Raw genomic sequence first — 20157 nt, 5'->3', positions numbered from 1 at the left:
AAGAGAGAGGAAAGGAGAGGAGGAGAAAGGAAGAGAGGAAAGGAGAGGAGGAGAAAGGAAGAGAGGAAATTAGATGAGGAGAAAGGAAGAGAGAGGAAAAAGAAAGAATGTCTATAAGGGAAGTGGCAAGTACAACCAGCGGGTAGAGGAGAGGATGAGGGGAGCCTTAGACGAATACAGGATAATTTGATTATATTATGAAAAATTACTATTTCACTTTGCAGTTTGAGTGGCCCATTTTAGCTGATCAGGTGGCCCATTTTACCTGAACACTGCGCATCTCAAAAATGGGGGACAGCTGATGTTTCAACAGCTGTAGGATCTTAACAATTATATTTTATTACATAAATTCAACACAAAAATATTAAAAAGAGTCATTATTAATCATAGGAACACAATCAAATGTCATACATTGTTTTTTCTTAGTTTCCCAAGTGATTAACCAAAAAGTGGCCCAATTTAGCTGATATCACCTATTAAAACAGTGCGCGCCGTATATATTTTGATCTATTTTATACTTCAGATTTATATTGTTTGGCGTTAATTGGTGACAGAAAAGAACGAATTTCATTCTGCATGGAAACGTGTGTCCTTACTGTGCATATTGAATCTTGAATCTATGTTTTATGAAGACCCTGTGTGCGCTCAGAGCTGTGGCACAAGTTACACACCGAAATCTGGCGGAAGAAAAATAATAAGACGAAAAATAAGTAGGCTGTGTGTGACTTATGCGCTGATGAAGTGGTGGGTGATCGATGCCTGACATAGATTGATTTAGTTTCAGCACCGCGGTAGTGGCCAGCTCCTGTTAAAAGTTTCTTAAAGAGCGATCTCAAGTAAAATCTTAAATGGATGCAGACAGTGAAAAGAAAGCAATAGCCTAATTTAAAAAGTTGCCTCTATTGAAAATGCATTTAATCTCTGATTCAATTTCAGGGTTCAACGCTAAGGTTTTTTTCTTGCCCTATAAAAATTGTTTAATTTAAGTGGCTATCAATTAACAAAGACTGCAGTTATTTTTATGTTATGTAATCTTTATTCACACTGTATTTATTAATTAAAACAACATATGTCATGTATTGTAGCTTAATTCCTACACAAATATGACAATGTCAGGGCTTAAAGTGAAAAATTTGTCAATCATTCTCCGTTGTAATTTTGCACCCTACTTGAGCCATGCCCACCTCTATTTATGTCCCCCCCCCCCTCTCCAGTTCTGCTGTATTAACACCAGGTTTAATATATTTTGCTTCCATCTCTCTGCCCTGCTCTACTCTACTTCAACGCTACTTAGCTCTCTCTCTACTCTACCAGTAGACTACCACATCCACGTGTTGCACAAAACGCACACTAACAGTGTTTCCCCTAGGATGGAGTTGTAGCAGCGGAGGTGAAGCACACGCATGAAAAAATAATTTTCACATGCGTGAAACTTTTTTGTATGCTTGCAAAGCACAGCCTGCTGGGATGTTTCTTTGTATCTACTGGTAGGCTACCAGAAGGGCTCTTTAGGGCTAAGTACATACAGTACATGTGTGCACAATATGAGCAGGTGAAATGTCTGTCTAGCTTACATATGAGGTGTCTCAAGATTTAGGAACATACAATTGTATTGAATATAATAAAAGTAAAAAGTCACTTGACATGCTGCTGTTTTGTGCTATGACCTATTTAAGTGCTTGAAATTGTTATTTACGTGACAACGCCTGAACTCAACACAAGCTCAGCATGAGTGCCGTGTTTGTCTGTGCGTAACAGCAGTCTGTTTATGGTTATTTACACACTGTCCATTTCAGTAACTTTGTCAGCTGACAAACTGCACCGGGCTTGGGGTCAGGTTTGGTCAGGAAAATGCGACCCGAGCCACACTCTAGCGTGCTCACCTGTGTATGTGGCGGAACTCCACCATGCGCGATACAGAGAGCAGAGGAGAATTGTTAACGCGTGACCATGTAGAGACAGAAATGACACGATGACATAACACCATAAATAGTATATTGTTATGTTATTATATGAAGTGTCCGTTGCGCAAAATAATATCAATGGGGGCTATGGGCAGGACATTGTTACACAGCGTGTGCCTGTGACTTCAGGCAGAAAAACCGCTGCATCAGAGCCGAAGGAGCACGTTTTAAAATACATTTATTTTATCAATTAGTTATTAACTTTTACTACTTTTAGCAACTTGCCCAATCGGGCAAATGAGTTGTTAGTTTACATGCCCGACCTTGAGTTTTACTTGCCCCGGGCAATCGGGCAATCGTTATTGTTGAGCCCCGAATTGAAAAGCTATTTCTCAAGATAAGTTCTGTAATTACCTTGTCCGCTTTCATTCTGTTTATATCTTAACAGGAGCTGGCCACTACCGTGGTGCTGAAACTAAATCAATCGATGTCAGGCACATCGATCACCCACCATTTCATCAGCGCATGTCACACACAGCCTACTTATTTTTCGTCTTATTATTATTTTTCTTCCGCCAGATTTCAGTGCGTAACTTGTGCCACAGCTCTGAGCGCACACAGGGTCTTCATAAAACATAGATTCAAGATTCAATATGCACAGTAAGGACAGGCGTTTCCCTGCAGAATGAAATTCATTCTTTTCTGTCACCAGTTAACACCAAACAATATAAATCTGAAGTATGAAATAGATCAAAATATATACGGTGCGCACTGTTGTCCTTGCTTAGTGTAATACGCCGTCGTAATTTCCAATATATACTACACATTATAATAAAGATATGGGATATAGTCAAGATGGCACCACCCGAGTGGCAGCTGGTTACAGTAGTTCCGACCCCCCTTCGTGGATGTGCAGTATGTGGTTCTGAGCGAAGCAGTGGCTAATGTGGCACCTTTCCTGATCTCATAATTACGAGATCCTTATCTCGTAATTACGAGATCTTTTCTCATAATTACGAGATCCTTATCTCGTAATTATGAGATTCTGATCTCGTAATTACGTCTAATTTTTTGTCTATTTTTTTTTTTTATCCAGTGAATGCAATGTGCTTCCATAATCTCATGTTTTCCCTGATAATTAGATTAAATGCAGGTTTGATTATTGGTAAAAAAAAAAAAAAAAAAAAAATTAAACAAAAAGTGTCATTAAGGTTTCAAGTGAAGTCTTGATAAGACGGAAACAACTGTAAATGACCTTTAGCAGTAGAGATTTGTAGAAACTCAACAGGAATTATGAGAGATTTATGTTTTGTTTTCATACGTTGTAATCATATTCATCTTACTCTAATCTAACAACTTGAATTAATTCTTGCCTCCATTCTGCCCTGACTCTTTCCTTATTACCTTCCCTCCCTCCTTCAGTATGACTATCCCGGTGATAGAAGGTCCTTAAGCCAAGGATTATTCCACTACAACTACCCTGTATCCCCTTCGTTCCACAATAAAATGGTATGTGCCACTAATGTGCAAAACATATCAATCTACTGGATAACATATAAAATCACACAAGAAGTCATCTGATGGTAGGCACAGTCTACAGTAGCTGTGGCACTTAATGCAGTGCTATGTGTAGCTTTGCTTTGGGGTTTCTTCTGCACATCTGTCTGCACGCATCACTCCCCGTCTGGACCTTTTTTTCTGACTCTCCTTTCTTCTACTCCCCTCTGCTGTCCTGTCCCTGACATGGTACAAGGACCGCTCTGGTGTGCATATGTGTATAAGTCTATGTTTGTATGTGTGTTTTACACATGAGAGAAACATGACATAATTACAGAGAGCGCTAACCGCCATGGGCTCTACCAATGCAACTCATTATCAGTGTAAGACTTTCAAGCAGCCCCATGAAGTTTTGTAAGCATCAGGCCACCTGATTAAAGAGGAAATATGATAAATGTGATGTTGCATGTTTAATTTTGCCAGTAAACAAACAAACAAACAACCAAACAAAAACTATGGCCAGGCATTTCTTCCAGCTAATGGTAGTAATGTGCCAAGAAACACTGCAGTGCATCGGTGTAAAAGCAATAAAGAGAAAGCAGCCTAGGAGCCAAAAAATTGGGTTTGCCAGTGTTTTATTCAGTGCTTTTGTTAAGCATCAAGGACACACACATTTTCACCCAAAATCTATGGTGTGTTCAGTTGTCATCACATGACCAAAGTCACCTTATCCAACACAACATATAAAGGGAAACTCTCCCACACAGACCAATAATAGAGGGGGGTACAGAGGGTCAGACAGGCACTCTGGTCCAAAAGGTACAAAATAGATGATGATTGTCTTAAGACCTGACTGGACAGAATGGACACTACTTAATCAACAGAGACCATATGACCCTTGTGTGACTCTCAGAACATCTGAACAGAGTCTTCACGTCACAAGGAGTCAGCACAAACTTATAAACCAGTCAACACTTTAACATTTCTGCTGGTACACCTTAAAGGAAATGGCCACTTTATAATGAAAATACAGACAATACTTACTGACCCTCATGCCGACAAGAAGTCCAGTGTAGTTTTTAATCCACAAAACTTGTTCGGGGTATCGGAGGATAACAGCTAGCTGGAACAACAAGACGTAATTTACTCCACTTTTATAGCATAATTTCTCAGTTAGCCTGCCCTGCAGGCTGCTGTGTTTACATGGCAACTTCCGATACCCCGAACGAGTTTTGTGGATTAAAAACTACACTGGACTTAATGTCGGCATGAGGGTCAGTAAGTACTTCTATAGTGGCCATTTCCTTTAAAGACAAGATCTTTTTTATTGAGAAAAAGAACATTAACAGAAAAATAGGTCATTAATGATTAATAGCAGCACATATGAATAAGAAATTGAATTGAGTATGACAGAGGTGTTCCACCTACAGACAAGACTCTCTTGAAAGGAAGACGCAGTATGACATCATCATGACATCACATGTGACAGCCTTGGGGAACAGTACAGCAGTGAAACAATAAACATGGTCATGAGACTGAAAAAAACAGCAAAAATAGCAAAACAACATCAGCCGTCTGTGAGCACCAGAGCAAAACCTTTCAGGGAATCGTGGGAAGAGGTCAAAGGTCACTCATCTAAGAACAGTGAAATGAGCAGCTTTTAGTGCCAAGTGCCAGGACATTAACATCTATTTAATTCTGTTAAAAGTGTCACAGTTGATGATTGGCCAGGAGCTGCAGACCTTCAGTGTGTTTGGCAGACTGGCTGTGGTGCTTTGCTTTGCTACTGACCTATCTGAAAGCCTTCTATCTGTTATGTGTCTGTGTGTTGCTGTTGCTGCTGCTTGGCTCAGGAGGACATAATAGACCTTCAGCTCCAGCGCAACCTGAATTACTTAGACCAACAGGTAAGAGGACAAGCACACAATATTGTTTGTCATTACATATTTAAACACATCCAGTCAGTGACGACATTTTCAGTGCCTGAGGATTCTTTGCTCCCTTATTCCCTATTACAGTCTCATTCTTTCTTATTTCCTTCCAAAAGATGCTCTTTGTAAGTTTGCTTTAAAAAAAAATAATATTAGCTCACTCTAACAGAGTTCCAGTTTTGATCCAATCAGACTGCTGTCTGGTCTTTGTAATCTGATCTGAATCTTCACGCCTATTTTAAAAAAAAAAAAAAAAAAAAAAATCAGCGAATCAATTTTACTTTTGTGATGGCTTTTCAAAGCAACATGGGATTGGATCACCCTGATCGAGTTACAAACTTTTTTAAGGTTACCAAATCTGGATAACCATGAGTTACAATGTGATATGTAGACTTATTTAGATAGGACTACACATCACATTGTAGGCTTCAGATTCAGAAATTCCATGTTTGCTTACCATCCTGGTTTTGTGCCCTTTTTTATAGCAACATTGGATTGGATCCCTCTGATCCAGATACAGCCTTTTCAAGGTTACCAGATGTGGATAACCAGTGCTCTAAACAGGATTACACATTGTAGGCCTCTGCTATGTAAAGACAAACAGGGAGAATAGCTAGTGTAGGGTTACTTTAAGTGTTGTTGTTTTTTTTTAAGCAGTGCACAAAACGTTAGGGATGCAATTGTTAGAAACTACTTTTAACTGTGCCATTGGACTCAATATGAATTGTGAAAGTAAAATAGAATGAAAATAATTAGCTCAAAAAGGTTGTTTAACTGAATGTCTGCTAAGTTACTATCCATCACCAAATAAAGTTACACAGTGGTGGCACCCTGATGAAAGTATTTGCAGGATTATTGTCTGGGTGGCTGTGGTGACATTCACACGAAATGGAGATCTTAGATATTGCAACTTTAAATGACATTTGTTAGATATTGACAGTTATTTGGGGATTATTTTATGGGAATAAAATTGTTTTTTTAAAAACTACTTTTAACTGTGCCATTGGAATTAATATGAAGTGATAAGTTAAAATAAAAATAATTATCTCAAAAAAATTATTTAAATGACTGCTAAGTCATTATCTATCACCAAATGAGGTCACACAATGATGGCCCACTGATGAAAGTATTTGCAGTATTACTGTCTGGGTGTCTGTGGCGACATTAACACACACCAAAACATAAATACATACATGCTGTGATATCCCTATCTATCTCACCAGCTGGAGGACTCATTAAACAAGGTGATATGAATAAATTCACCAGCCTGGTTTCAAGCCTTAGTCTGCCAACACACTGCAATTACAGTTTATCACCATAAGTGCCGCCAAAGAGAATGAAATGGTGATCCTCAAGATTGTAACTTGGAGTAAAACACGTACTGAAGGTTTCTTCTGAGCAACTGGACCCAGTTCAGTCTCCATAAAATAATCCCATACATAGGTGTCAATATCAAACAGAACTCAATGGTGTCTCATTCCCAGGTCATCAAATACAGACCCTTTTGGCTTGTAGTTCAGTCCATATCCCAGAATGGTCTACTCCACCTGCAACTTTTGATTAATTATTTTAACTTTAATTCATCCCTTTATATTGATAACAATGACACAGTTAAAAGTAATTTCTAACAACTGCATCCTCCATGCCATTTTCTGTCTCTTCAAAGAAGTGATTGGATTGTTGATTGGATCATCCCAACCCAGAGACAAACTTTTCAAGAAGACCAAATCCGAATAAGTAGTGCTCTAAATGGGATGACCTATCTCAATATGGACTACTAGCTCTGTAGAGAACAACAGGTAGAATAGTCAGCATGGAGTCACTTAAGTGTTACATTTGAAGAGACAGAAAACAGCATGCAACAGGATGCAGTTGGTATAAACTCCTTTTGACTGTGTCATAATTAACATAAAGTGATAAATTATAAATAAAATTTAAGTAATAAAAGTATCTGTTGTTAGATATTGACAGCTATTTGGGGTGTTATTTTATGGGGGCATAATCATGTATTCATTTATTTGTTTGTTAATTTTACTACTGTACTGAAAGGCTTACTGTAGGTAGCCTAATTTAAGTTTAAGTTTATAAGTTTAAGTTTATTTCCTTTATTAATCCCCCTGAGGAGAAATTCAATGTAATAATGTAGAACTTACTCACTGTAATAGTTCAACAAAGCAAGTGCAAAATATGAATAAATGTATAGATTTGACTGATTTAACGTTTTACTACATTCTAATCCTGAAAACCACCCTGAGTCCAGCCTTCTGCTGGGATCAGTAGAAGCCCGTTTTTGTTTGTTGGTTTGTTTGTTTAAAGATATTCCAATCCTACTACTAAGTTTGAAAACACATACTAAAAGTTTGATTCAGATCAAAGCCAAAACTAGATTATGTGATCTAATCCAATTTCAGAATCCCTTCTATCTTTTGATCTACCCATTTTCAAGATTTGATCCAATCTGAAATTTGAAATCTGATCAGATTACCAACTGTCCAACTGGGCTCTGAAGTGCCTTTTTGACTTTGGAACTCATTTGGGGATTTCCAAGCCAGTGTTGGCTCGTCCAGTTAAGTCTAAAAGTGCAGACACACCAAACCGACATCAAAGAACTAGCGGTGACAAAAGCCAACTGTTGCGTCATCTACGTCTCCTCACGTCGCCCTGTGTCAGTTGCATTTGAACACACTACACTGACTACATCCAATGGCGTGAGAGAGCGGAGTGAGAGAGCGGTACATCCTGACAGCCGAGGGGTTTCCCTATCTGTGTAGCCAAGCACCGGAGCATCTCCACGGACTATTACATCCAGATGGTCCCGGTGTTTCCTCCGCAGGCTCCACTTCACTCAGCTGCCCGATAAACCCACTGCTTCTTCCCACTTTAATCTGAATAACAAACCAGGGCTCGGTGCTCAGGTTGGATTCTAACAGACAGCCGGGGCTTGCTCAGAGGCTAGTGGAGGCTAACTGGGTGCTTCCCTCCGGTCATGCTGAGGCTAACGCTCTGCTAGCCGCTCCCAGCTAGCTCCGGTTTGTTATTCAGGTTAAAGTGGGAAGAAGCAGCGGGTCTGTGGGCAGCTGAGTGAAGTGGAGCCTGAGGAGGAAGCACCGGTTAGCCCCGGTTTCACTACAGGCAGATTCACTCACTACAGGGGCGAGGAAATAAAACCTGAACACCCAATCAGAGTGATCTCTCTCACCGACTAGCTCCGTTGCCGATTCAACATGCTCAATCGGCCGAAAAGCCGCTGACGCCGACGCAGAAGTGCCGATGGTGCGGGACACACCGCAAAAACTAGGCCGACAGACGCTCACCGACAGCCCGACTTTGGTCGACGGCCTACCGTCGGCTTGGTGTGTCAGGGCCTTAATATAGTCCTCCTTCCTAGCCACTAATAGACCAGATATTTCATACCTACCCAAGCCTGCCTCTCTTTTCTTCAGTCCTTGTCTTGTCTTGTCTGCATGTGGTCCATACTGTCACTCACAGTCAAACAGATGTATCGTATGTTCTTTGCCATCACTCCTTTCTAAGACCCTAAACCTACAGTTCAGTCATATCTAACCGAAACCTTAAACCATCTGATTGGTGGAGTTAGGCCACACCCAGCCTGGCAGAGACCTCTGCAGCCAGACACTGATCTGGGCTAAAAGGTCCTTAAACTATAATAAATGACGAAAAGTTAGATAATAGATCATAAAAATTAGACTTTTTTTAATTTAATGACTATGTATTATCAGGAAGATAAGATAAAAAGCTGCAGCATTGGTAGCTGTGAAAACTTGACTTAAGGGCTTCTGTACACTTCAAACAAACATCTAGCGTGCCATCAAAGCCTCCTCCTGGCTGCATCCCATTTTTGTTTGCATGCCTTTATGGTCTTACACAGAGATAACATGCACACTTAAGACAGTGGGCTCTAGTTTCCCGGCGCGGCGAAGGGTGGCGCAGGGTGGTGCAGGGTGGCGAACCCCGCGCAGAGCTAGTTTTGAGCAGTGCAACCCGAGGCGTGCTCAGTTTGGTAGTTTGGCAGACCGAGGTGCGCTGAGATGGGTGTGGCGGCGCAGCAGGGGCAGGTGTCGACAGATCCAGCTTGGCGCAGTGACAATTTCTTGCCAAAAGGCTTCGCCGAAGGTGCGCTAAAAGCTCGCCAGCTGAAACCAGGTCTACTGTCAACGCAGGCGGAGCACAGCCGGTGTAAGGGAAGTTTGGCTGACCGACTGACGTCACCAAAACCTCACAGGCAGGTTTCCAGAATGTCAGGCACATTAAGGATGCAATAAATACCCACAAAAAACACTATTCAATGCAACTATCTGCAATCAGCACATAAATGTATCTCTGTATCGACTGTCCCGTCACATCTGATGTCAGATCAAAGGGGATTGGCACCGTTTGGCACGCTTAGTGGAAACCCAACCTGATTTGATTAACACAGCTGCAAACTAATGAGTTCACATCCCTCTCAGCCAACCACAAACAGCCACAGCATCAGATAGGGAGTATATATTCAGCATCTGTCATCTTAGAAAAGTCAAAAGAAAAGAAACAGAGTGAGACTGCGAGAGAGAAAGAGAGAGCGCGCGCACACGAGAGAAACGCAACATTGATTTACAATTGTGGTGACCTCCTCCCAGGCTACCTTTGCATCATCAGCCCGTGGAGGTCTGCTCGCAGTTCCGTATATTCGGACACTGCGAGCTTGGACCTCCTGGACCAAAACATCAGTTTCCTCCTGAGAGAAATTTGGCCGTCTGACGCTACTGCTCTCTTCTGCCATGGCGAATTGAGTAAACTCTCATTATTCATTACGCTCATTTGATTGGTGTGATGTGTGTAAAACCCACTCCACGCCTTCTCTCCTCCCTCTTTCCGACTTGCGCAGGTAGGAGGGAGGAGGTGGGAAAGAGGAGTAGCTGCGCCAGCGCGCACTGTGTGCCAAACTTGCAAAATCCGCCTGGCCACACCTAGTTGGCGAAACACAGGTGCGCTGCGCCTCCGCCTCGCCCGGTCTGTGAAACCAGAGGCCATAGTCTCCTCAAAGGCAGTCCTGCATGCTTGTAGATCTCCTCCTGCTAAAACAAACTCACCTTTTCTTGTACAGTCTTGTTGACCTCTTTGAACTTACAGCATAGTTTTACATAGTTTTTCCAATCAATTTAGAACCCTCTTCAGGAGTTATACAACATTCTGTTCCCTTCATCTTGTTCTCATTCTGTCACAGATCTTAGGTGGACATGTTGTAAATGTAGATGTAATAATTATGGTGTGGTGGAAAGGTGCTGGGGTAGCTGGAGAGGGAACAGTTTTTCCCTGTTAAGTTATTTATAGCCACATTCCCAAGATTTAACATGACATATTTCAGCTTAGTTCTTCATTCTGACACATAAACCAAAGAGCTTTTGTGAAGTTTACAAATTAGGGAATGTGCGGGTCTGCATTATCAGTATGCCAACATGTTTTTATCAGCCTAAAGAATTGTTTCATGGAGTTCTTCTGACTCCATCACAATTTCTGTGTGGCAGGGAAATCAGCATTTTCTCTACCAACAGATATATTGATCTTAATGACTTTCCAAATAAATGCTTTACATTCCTCAGAATAAAGAACAGAATGTAAAAGCCGAACCTTTGCTTTCCTGTTTGTTTTCACAGGTGCCTCCTTTCCATGATGTATACAGCAGAGAGCTACATCCCACACTGAAGCTCAATGAGATTGAAACCAGTGTAAGAGACACTGAATTTATCAAACATACAAACACACCCTTACACCCAGACAATTCACATTTTTTTTTGTTTATTTTTTTTAATGCACTACATGGCCAAAAGTATGTTAATTATGTTCAGCCCTCATCCATATTGAATGAACTATTCCATCTGTTGGTCTTTTCATATCAGAAGCCTACAATGTGATATGTAGTCCAGTTTAGAGCACTGGAAAGCAAAACAGGGGATTTCCAAATCTGATTCATGGTGATCCAGATTTTCCAGATTTTTTGAACATCTTGGCCCTAGTGTTTATATACTTTTGGCCCTACACTCTAAGCATGTATTTACACACAAACTCTGTCTCACCCTTTTATGTTTTCTCCCTGTGTCTCCCTATGTGGCAACCACCCATTGCCCTGTCTGATACAGAAACTCTTGGGCCGGCTGTGTGAGCAGAACCGAATTTTGAAAGACCATGAGGCTGTTGTCCACAGACTAAGAATGGACAAGGTAGACCTGCATTGGTTTCACATTATTATACCATGTGTTGAAGAAATGTTTTGTATTGTGACGCTAACCAAATTTGTGCTGTTTTAATAAGTGAAGCTTTGATGTTATCCTAGCCTTTAACACTTTTCACCAGATGTAAAGATCTATTATTTTGAAGAAAACCCATAAAGGGTATCTTACCATGTGTAAAGACATGAACTCATTGGCCAAAAAAATAAAAACCCCTAACAGTTAAATTTAATACAATGCATGAATTATTACAGCCTTACTCAAGGTGTTCAGTTTTTGTCAGGACATACAGTTAGTTTGTATGGTGACTGTTTTACAATCATTTTTTAGGCTATGTAAGATGACTTCTTTATATTGAAAGGTATTTTTAATATTTTGTTGCTCACAGTCCAATACAATAACCCCACTATCTACAGCATCCTAAATGACCACAGAGTGAACTGTTGCATTGCATTCCTGCTTTCTATTTTGCTGGTCACTCAGCGTATAGTGTAGCTTGTGTTAATATTCTCCCACTTTCATGTTAACATTCAAAATTAATGTACACCTTTGCACTTTTAATCCAGAAACCCTGAGTAGCTATTTCTAAATAAAGGTGTTGTATGTCCTAACATCACATATAGTGTATAATGATAAAATCACGATTAGTTCTTTCCAATTGCAGCTTGAAGAATGAAAAGGAAAATGTCACTGAGACAAGTCTAGAGAAAAGGGCAGTGAAGCTTATTACCCCTTCCTTTCCGGCTTGCCATGCTTGCTGTTTCCAGGACAGCTTAGAGGAAGCGTTGGTGGGAACACATCAGGAGATGGAGCTGTTCCATAACCAGCCTTTGGCCATGGAAAAGCTACGGTTCAAAAAGGAAACTCTGCAGAACCAGCTCATCAACATCAGAGGGGAGCTCTCCCAGGCCTCCAGTGTAAGACACTGCATGAAATTTCAGGACCCACTTAGGTGCAAGGTCTTACATTTATCAATCATAGTGTGTGTTTGATACGATGATTGATAACTTGCGGAGCCTTTGCACCTTACGCAAAATATGTGATAACATCATTTTTGGCTCATGCACCCTCTTGCCGCTTCAATGAGCATAAAGATAGCTTTGTAAAGAGAAAGACCAGTGAGGCATTTTTAACAAAACAAAACAAAATCAATTAATAAAAAGGAAAGAAAAGCCAAGATGACTGCAGCTGGTGTGGAACTTTCTGTTTAAGTGCTATTTCAAATTCTGATAGCAAAACTGCAACACTCATTTACAGACATATTGATGCAACACACTTATTAACATTTGTCTGTCACAGTGGTTAGCATGGTGCTAACCTCTGTGGTTAGCATGGTGCTAACCACTGTGCCAACCATTTCCGCAATAGCGTGGCGAATTTTAATGTTTCAACATGACATAGGAAGCTTTTGTAACTTGAATTTACACAACCCAATGTGCCCCAAATTTCACATGCAGAAGAGAAGTTTAGATGTTTATACCTTAAGATGTTTACATTCCTATATTGAATCATAGTCACAGTGCCACCCACTGACAACAGGATTGAGTTGTCTACAAATAATATACAGCAACATGAGGTATAATTAGTGTGGGTTTTCTCGTGCCACATATTTGACGCAGGAGGTGATATGAAATTCTAACATGTTCTCATCCCTAGTTGTCACGTATTGGTGCTTTGTCAGTGGACTTTCATGTCTACATATTATGCAACAGGTATTCTTCTGCGACTACTGTTGATGTTCTGGGATGGGACATCAACAAAAGCATGTGGTTAGGTTTCGAAAAAAAAACATCATGGTTTGCCTCTGTGTTCATACAATAGCAAACACCAGTTTTCCAGGTGAAAGTCCAGAGCTTGTTGGACCACCCCTCCAAACCGCCCAAAAGGGACTTTCCAGCTCCTTATATTTTGTTGTTACTGGTACCATCCATCTTCGTACCATACTGCCACGACAGGTGCAATGCAGAAGACGGGCGATGTATCATAAAACTCCGGCTCGTCTGGCTGCATTACAAACTTACATTGTCCGGCAGCGTACTATACTGCCACGACAGGTGCGGTCCAGCCAATTAGTGGCATATCAAAACATCACGAAAGGTTATGAATTACAAACTGATGCCGCCCAGCAGCGTATCATACAGTTGCAAAAGGTAACTTTTGGCATTGGTCTCTCATGCCAAAATTACTGACAAAGCGGCAGTATTTGATGACTTTTTTAATATTTGTAATAGATCTTTTTCAGCGCCATGCACTCCAAGCAGGACAAACCCGATCTAAATCCTGTGCCCAGTCTATGACTTGCACGACCACATCGATCACAACCACTATTTATCTATCTGTCTGTACTGTACTAGCAGCTATATCAAAATAAATTTCAAGTTTTGACTAACCATTATACTTTGGTTTTATACAGACTTGTATTTTTGTTGTAGCCTACCCTCTGATGGTCAATGTTAAAAACTACCAAAGTAATATTTTACAGTAATCTAAAGTTTTCAACTGCTCCTCTGTTCCCTCCTACTTTCCCTTCCTCTTCCCTCCTACCTCCCCACACTTAATTTCAATTCTGTTCTACCAAAAGACAGATAATATCTTTTTTTTTCAAGCTAGTAGTTAGCTGTTGAAAAGTTGCAAGCTTGTGTTTTCAGACTGCGCTGGATTGTGATGGTTAGCTTGGTTGGCAATGGTTGTGTCCTGTGAACCAAAACAACCAAAATAGTTGTTCATGATTCGATTTGCTAGTGGCCGGTGATTGAATGGTATGTGATGTATGAAAGTGCTTCTGTTGGCTACACATACACACCTGTGTATGAGGGCTGATTGCAGTCTCTATTTCAACCATGTTATCTAAACATGTTGTTGTAGACAAGCAGTAGACAGTATTATTTACATTTTCATTTAACATGAATATTTGTTTTGTTAAAAGTAAACTCCACACAGGCCGGCAGAACCCTCTTGCCATGAGGCGACAGCGCTAACCACTGCATGGTGGTCCCTCACAGCAAGATTGTTTTGGTTTTGAATCCACCAGCCAGTGTGGGCCCTTCTGTGTAAAGTCTGCTTGTTCTCCTTGTGTCAGTGTGGGTGTTTTTCCAGGTTGTCTGGCTTTGTCTCACAATCCAAAGACAGACAGGTTAGGTTAATTGGTGACTCTACATTGGCCATAGGTGTGAATGTGGGGGTCTGCCCATTGTTCCGACATTGGTCTGACATCCCATTGTTCCGACCATATTAAACCCATTGTTCCGAAGTCCCGTTGTTCCGAAATCATCATGATGCCCTGTGGTTAAGGTCTGGTTAGGTTTAGGCACAAAAACCACTTGGTTAGGGGTTAGGAAAAGATCATGGTGTGGGTTAAAATGAAAGAGGAACTGGCCAACACATAAGCCGTGAGCCTGCTTCGCTTCAAGTCTTTCCCAGCTGACCCAGAGCCGGTCGCGGCGCACCATCAAGGCAGAAATACGCCCGCCGGGAGCTGTTCAGCGCCGCAGAAAGCTCCCCACACAACCCGGACCCCAGAGTTAATAACAGGAGGTTATGGTGTTTCACTCTCTTCTCTCTATGGCACTTGTATCTCGACCAGTAGCCTACTTTTGTTGCGTTTGCTGATCTTCTATGGTACACAAATACAGTACAGCCTAGTATAATCACATATCGGAACAACGGGACGTCGGACTAATGGGATGTCGGACCAATGGGCTGTCGGACCAATGACATGGACCCGTGAATGTGAATGTGAATGGTTGCCTGTCTCGGGTCCATGTCATTGGTCTGACAGCCCATTGGTTCGACATCCCATTAGTCCGACTGTCCGCGGTGCTGGTCACTTTCTTTTTCATTTTAACCCACACCATGATCTTTTCCTAACCCTAACCAAGTGGTTTTTGTGCCTAAACCTAACCAGACCTTAACCACAGGGCATCACGATGATTTTGGAACGGACTTCGGAACAATGGGTTTAATATGGTCGGAACAATGGGATGTCGAACAAATGGGCTGTCGGACCAATGGGCAGTTCCCGTCTGTCTCTATGTGTCAGCCCTGTGAGAGTCTGGCGACCTGTCCTGGGTCTACCCTGCCTCTCGCCCAACGATAGCTGGGATAGACTCCAGCCCCCCACAGAAAATGAGTGAATGAATAAATGGATGAACTGTAATTAAACTGTCTGCCAGTGTTACCACATCTTCAGACGTAAGCAATGCATTTGATGACAAAAAATGTTTTGATAGCAGAGGAGAATAATGGCCCAAGTACAAAAACAAGAGTAAGGTTGTAAGAGAAAGACCCATTTTCACTGAAACATTTTAATTTGGGTCTTACATTTTCATTTATACTTAATTCATTATGAGATTCAAAGGCATTAATATCAGAGAGGCATAATTTTCTTTAAAAATCAGACATAATTTATCCAAACAACAGGTGTTAGAAACATTCTCTTAGAATAACTGCATTTATTTGTACCTCTCCTAGGCATTAACTACCACTCGTATGGAGTTTGAAGCATTAGAAGATGAGGCCAATGCCATTCATGGAGATCTATGGGAGCAGCTTAATGCAGGAGGACAGGTAAAGGGTCACACTTGTCATAATTCCTTATCCTTAAAGCGACACTTACCTTTCTGGAAATGTTATGCTTTTCTTTGTTTAGGTTAAAATGCTATTAATGCACTACACTAAAATGTAAGTGAATTCCACCAGAGATGCAAACTTATAATTATACCATTCTCATATGGTTCTAAGAAAACACTGACCAATTATTGCATTTGGACCGAATGCAATGATAGGCCGAGCGTCCTGTCTGCCTTCCCCACGTGGAAGCCTCCAACTGACGTAACCGCTCGCGTAGCACGTTGTATTTGCTTGGAAAATGTGTTTAGTGTGACAGTTGCTTTGTCGGTGAATGTTGTGAGTTGTAACGGAGCCAAATTGAGTGCCGTTATCTTTGTTAAATGCTGCTGTTGTCCCTGACTTTACATGAGAAGAGGGAAAGATCGCTTGTTGCTAGGCTAATTTATACAATGTAAAATGCCATAGGCTTGTGCTAATAACGTTAGAATGTTGTATTTGCTTGGAAAACTTGTTTAGTATAAGACAGTTGTTTTGTCGGTGAATCTTGTGAGCTGTAATGGAGCCAAATTATGTGCCATTATTTTTGTTAAATGTTGCTGTTGTCCCTTGTTTTATATGAGAAGAGGGAAAGATCGCTAGCCGCTAGGCTAATTTATACAATGTTAAATGCCATAGGCTTGTGCTAACGTTAGCATGTTGTATTTGTGTTTGTCTGTGAATGCTGCTAGTCATAGCGAAGCTGATTTGTGTACTTGTGTTTGAAATTGTCTCGATTAAGCCATGTTTAATGTGTGTTTAATGTGTGTTTTGAATCAACTAAACTTTACAGCACTTAACAGAAACCTCCACCGGAGAGTAAGTGTAACGTTACCATAATGAGGACGTAATGGAGGAGGGGGAGTAGGCCTTTGGAGGGAGGTGGAGTTGCAGGAGGAGGGGTTTGGGACTTTCGAGGGAGGCGGGAGCTGTGGATGTTCAAATTTTGTTGTGTTGTGTGAAATGCTAGAAAGGTAAGAGTTGCTTTAAATGAAAAATGTAAAGCTTGTTTACAAATGGATATTGAAATTTGGAATATTTGGTTTACGATTCAGTGACAAATAAGGGTTGGCAAGAGGAGCAATTCAGAAATATCTTAAAAAATTGTTTTAAAAGCATGCATCAGATTTGTTAAAATGTACATTCTAACTTTTTATCAAAAGTTAGAGACTGAATGCTCCAGAAAATGTCAAATGGTGTAACCACGAAAGAATGATAAATATTAAATATTTTATCCACCTACAGTAGATTTACGTGTACTTATAAAAAAAAAGCTTTATTTTAAAAGCATTAAATTGAAATAAGATATTTTTGAAGTATTTCTATATTTAAATTTTAATGCATTTTGGCAATAATGAGCAGGACATATCCTATAAGCACCCCTTTTTTCTAAAAAATGCTTGACAGATTATGTAAAATTTGTTAAAACACGGTGTTGCACTGCAAAAGTGGATTACATTTATTCCACATTTTACTCCACATTTATTTTCCTGTATATAATCATATTTTTCATGAAAAAATACCAGTTACACCAAATGACACTGGGTTTTGTCAATTCCTTCCTTCTACAACACCATGGTTTATTGAAGAAATGGACACTGAAAATCAAATATGACAGTCAACAAGGTTAAAGCTACTACAAGGAACTTTTAACTGGATGTGCAAAAGTCTCTCGTTTCTGCTGATGTCTGTGCGTGACCTACAACAGCAAATGAGACCATCGGTGTGAAGATAAGCTATTTCTATATAGTGTATATCCATACCTTTAGGAAACTGTCTCCGGGTCCGCCCCAGGTCGCTTTCAGGACGAAAAGATTTACGGCACTCAGACAGCACACGTCATCTTACCTAGCTGCTTACATTTATAGTGACTCTTATAAATAGTCGCTATTCCTCCTCCTCGACCCGACATCTGCGGGGAGTTAAAATAGCAGCAATCATCGGGTAAAAGTTCTGTAAATGCACTGGACTCACCCAGGCGCGCCGGATTCATTTCAGAAGTGGGGGAGCCAAAAAGTGCTGTGCGTCTGGGGCTTGTTACCGTGTGGGCGTGGCTACCTGTGTAATCTCCAGTTAATAATAGGGACTAGTTAAAGGTGCATAGTGATCAGGGATTGAAGTACAGCCTGAGTTGAGTGTGAGCTTGCGCAACAGCGGCAACAGTGTGTTTTTGTGAAAGCAGCAGTATCTTGCAGCAAGTTACAGCTCGTCCTCTTTCATTAAAAAGATGGTGAAGAAAGACAAAGAGTCAGATAATGTATTTAATCACGAACTTTATCGTGGGAGGAAAAAAGAAAACAGTTTATTTCTTAACAGTGTTTGCATGAAACCTGAACACTTTGAACCCTTTATGGATAGGGCTGTACCCAGATATTTGGATATTCAAATATTCGTTTCTATGGGTAGGTATTCGTTATGAAAATGTGGTATTCAATATTCTTTTTTTTTATTTTATTTTTTTTACATATTTTTATATAGCTGTTTTTTTGTTATCTTTTGAATTTAATATGAATTATGGAACCATTTTCAACGTTTGTTTCCCCCGTTTTGTACAATTAATTATTGTTTAAAGTTTCAACAAGTTTCTGGAGCGTGTGACACAGGTGTATTTTGAAAACGACCGCGGACTGTCACCTGCTCAACGCATCATCACCTTCGGATGCCGTGACAGTAGCCTAATGATTGTAATAATAATAATAATGTCAAACTATCATTTACAGACCGATTTAACAGACGATCACTGCTGCCCGACCCGCAGGTCCATTTGCGGGTCCCGCGGGTTACGGGTCGACCCGCGCATCACTACTCAGCTCAGTCTATAAAGGCTGTACACAACTCTAAGGCTATAGACATTATATTCTATTCAGGCCAGCAGAACCAGCAGCGCATCGGCTCTACAGTGCACGGCACTGCTGATTAACCATTTTATTGCAGCACAGAGTGTCTGCCAGCAACAAATTATTTGCAGAGGCTTCCTACAACTTGTTTCAACGGTTCCGATTTAATCAGAAGACAAATGAAACAGGATGACTAGCCAATGTGAAAATTAAAAGAAAGCATAGAATAATGTACTGAAGGAGACTGTTGTGCCATCACATTTTTTTGTGGTTTGAGAGCAAAGATCCGATCGCCGCTGTGCAAAACTCCGCAATACAATTCTCAAACTTGATTGAAAATCAATTTTAGAGTGGGGCTGGTTCGGAACGGCGGTGTTTCGGAATGGAGGGCTGTCCCCTGTTGGAACATTGTGTGCATACAGCCCTTCACCACCTGGATCCTAAAATAAACACCTGTTTTATTACATAATCATGCTTCCGTGTTGTGCCATTCATTAAGATCCTATTTCTGTCATTCAAATAACAAGAATTGTGGTTTAATACTCTTAATTTTAACAGGCAACTTATTGAAAAATGACGGGTTTAAATCATAATTAAAATCCCGTCATAATTAAAATCCCATCATAATTTAAATCCCGTCCCGGACATAACGCGCACGGGCTCGGGCTGGGTCAGGCTGGATTTTTTGGGCCCGATCTAAGCTCTATTAGCCGGTCTCGTTTCCCCTGAGCCGCCTCAAGAAGTGCCTGCTCTCGCCCTGCAGCTACGCGGAGTCCCTCCTGATCAAAACGCCGCTCCACCTCTGTGCGCAGCAGGTCCAGGGCCTGTAGCCTATGTTGTCAGGCAGGCTGCATATCACATCAAAAGCATAGATCTATGTATTCATGATATGAAAGAGATAAATGTAAGTCAGACAAATTGAGTTTAAATTCAGATTCTTTATTTTTTGTTTTATGTTTGTGTACTACGGAGCCGCAGAGGGGCATTGAGAAAAAAATAAAACACACCAGCGCTAGAAATGTTTGATTGTGAACCAGATAGACCTACAATTTGGCTCGCTTTTTGATTTATTTCTATTTTTTATAACTGGGGAGTTCTTACAATACGGTGCCAGGGTTAGTGGGGATTACTGCTAGGTGCTGTTGGATAGAGCCAG

General features: G+C 40.8%; 1 protein-coding gene across 12 annotated transcripts in view; it reads left to right on the top strand.

Annotated features, from left to right (window-relative positions):
- plekha6 (pleckstrin homology domain containing, family A member 6) overlaps positions 1-20157 on the top strand; it is a 277398-nt gene that overhangs the window by 209439 nt on the left and 47802 nt on the right. For all 12 annotated transcript variants that reach the window (XM_050038755.1, XM_050038763.1, XM_050038767.1 and 9 more), the window contains 6 exons: positions 3327-3413; positions 5255-5308; positions 10987-11058; positions 11470-11550; positions 12327-12476; positions 16030-16125. In XM_050038755.1, coding sequence (XP_049894712.1) covers positions 3327-3413; positions 5255-5308; positions 10987-11058; positions 11470-11550; positions 12327-12476; positions 16030-16125 — 540 coding nt within the window. The remainder of the gene's footprint in view (positions 1-3326; positions 3414-5254; positions 5309-10986; positions 11059-11469; positions 11551-12326; positions 12477-16029; positions 16126-20157) is intronic.

The sequence above is a fragment of the Epinephelus moara genome, chromosome 24 (genome assembly GCF_006386435.1).
Source record: "Epinephelus moara isolate mb chromosome 24, YSFRI_EMoa_1.0, whole genome shotgun sequence".
NCBI lineage: Eukaryota > Metazoa > Chordata > Actinopteri > Perciformes > Serranidae > Epinephelus > Epinephelus moara.
This window is presented reverse-complemented; position numbering and strand designations above follow the sequence as displayed.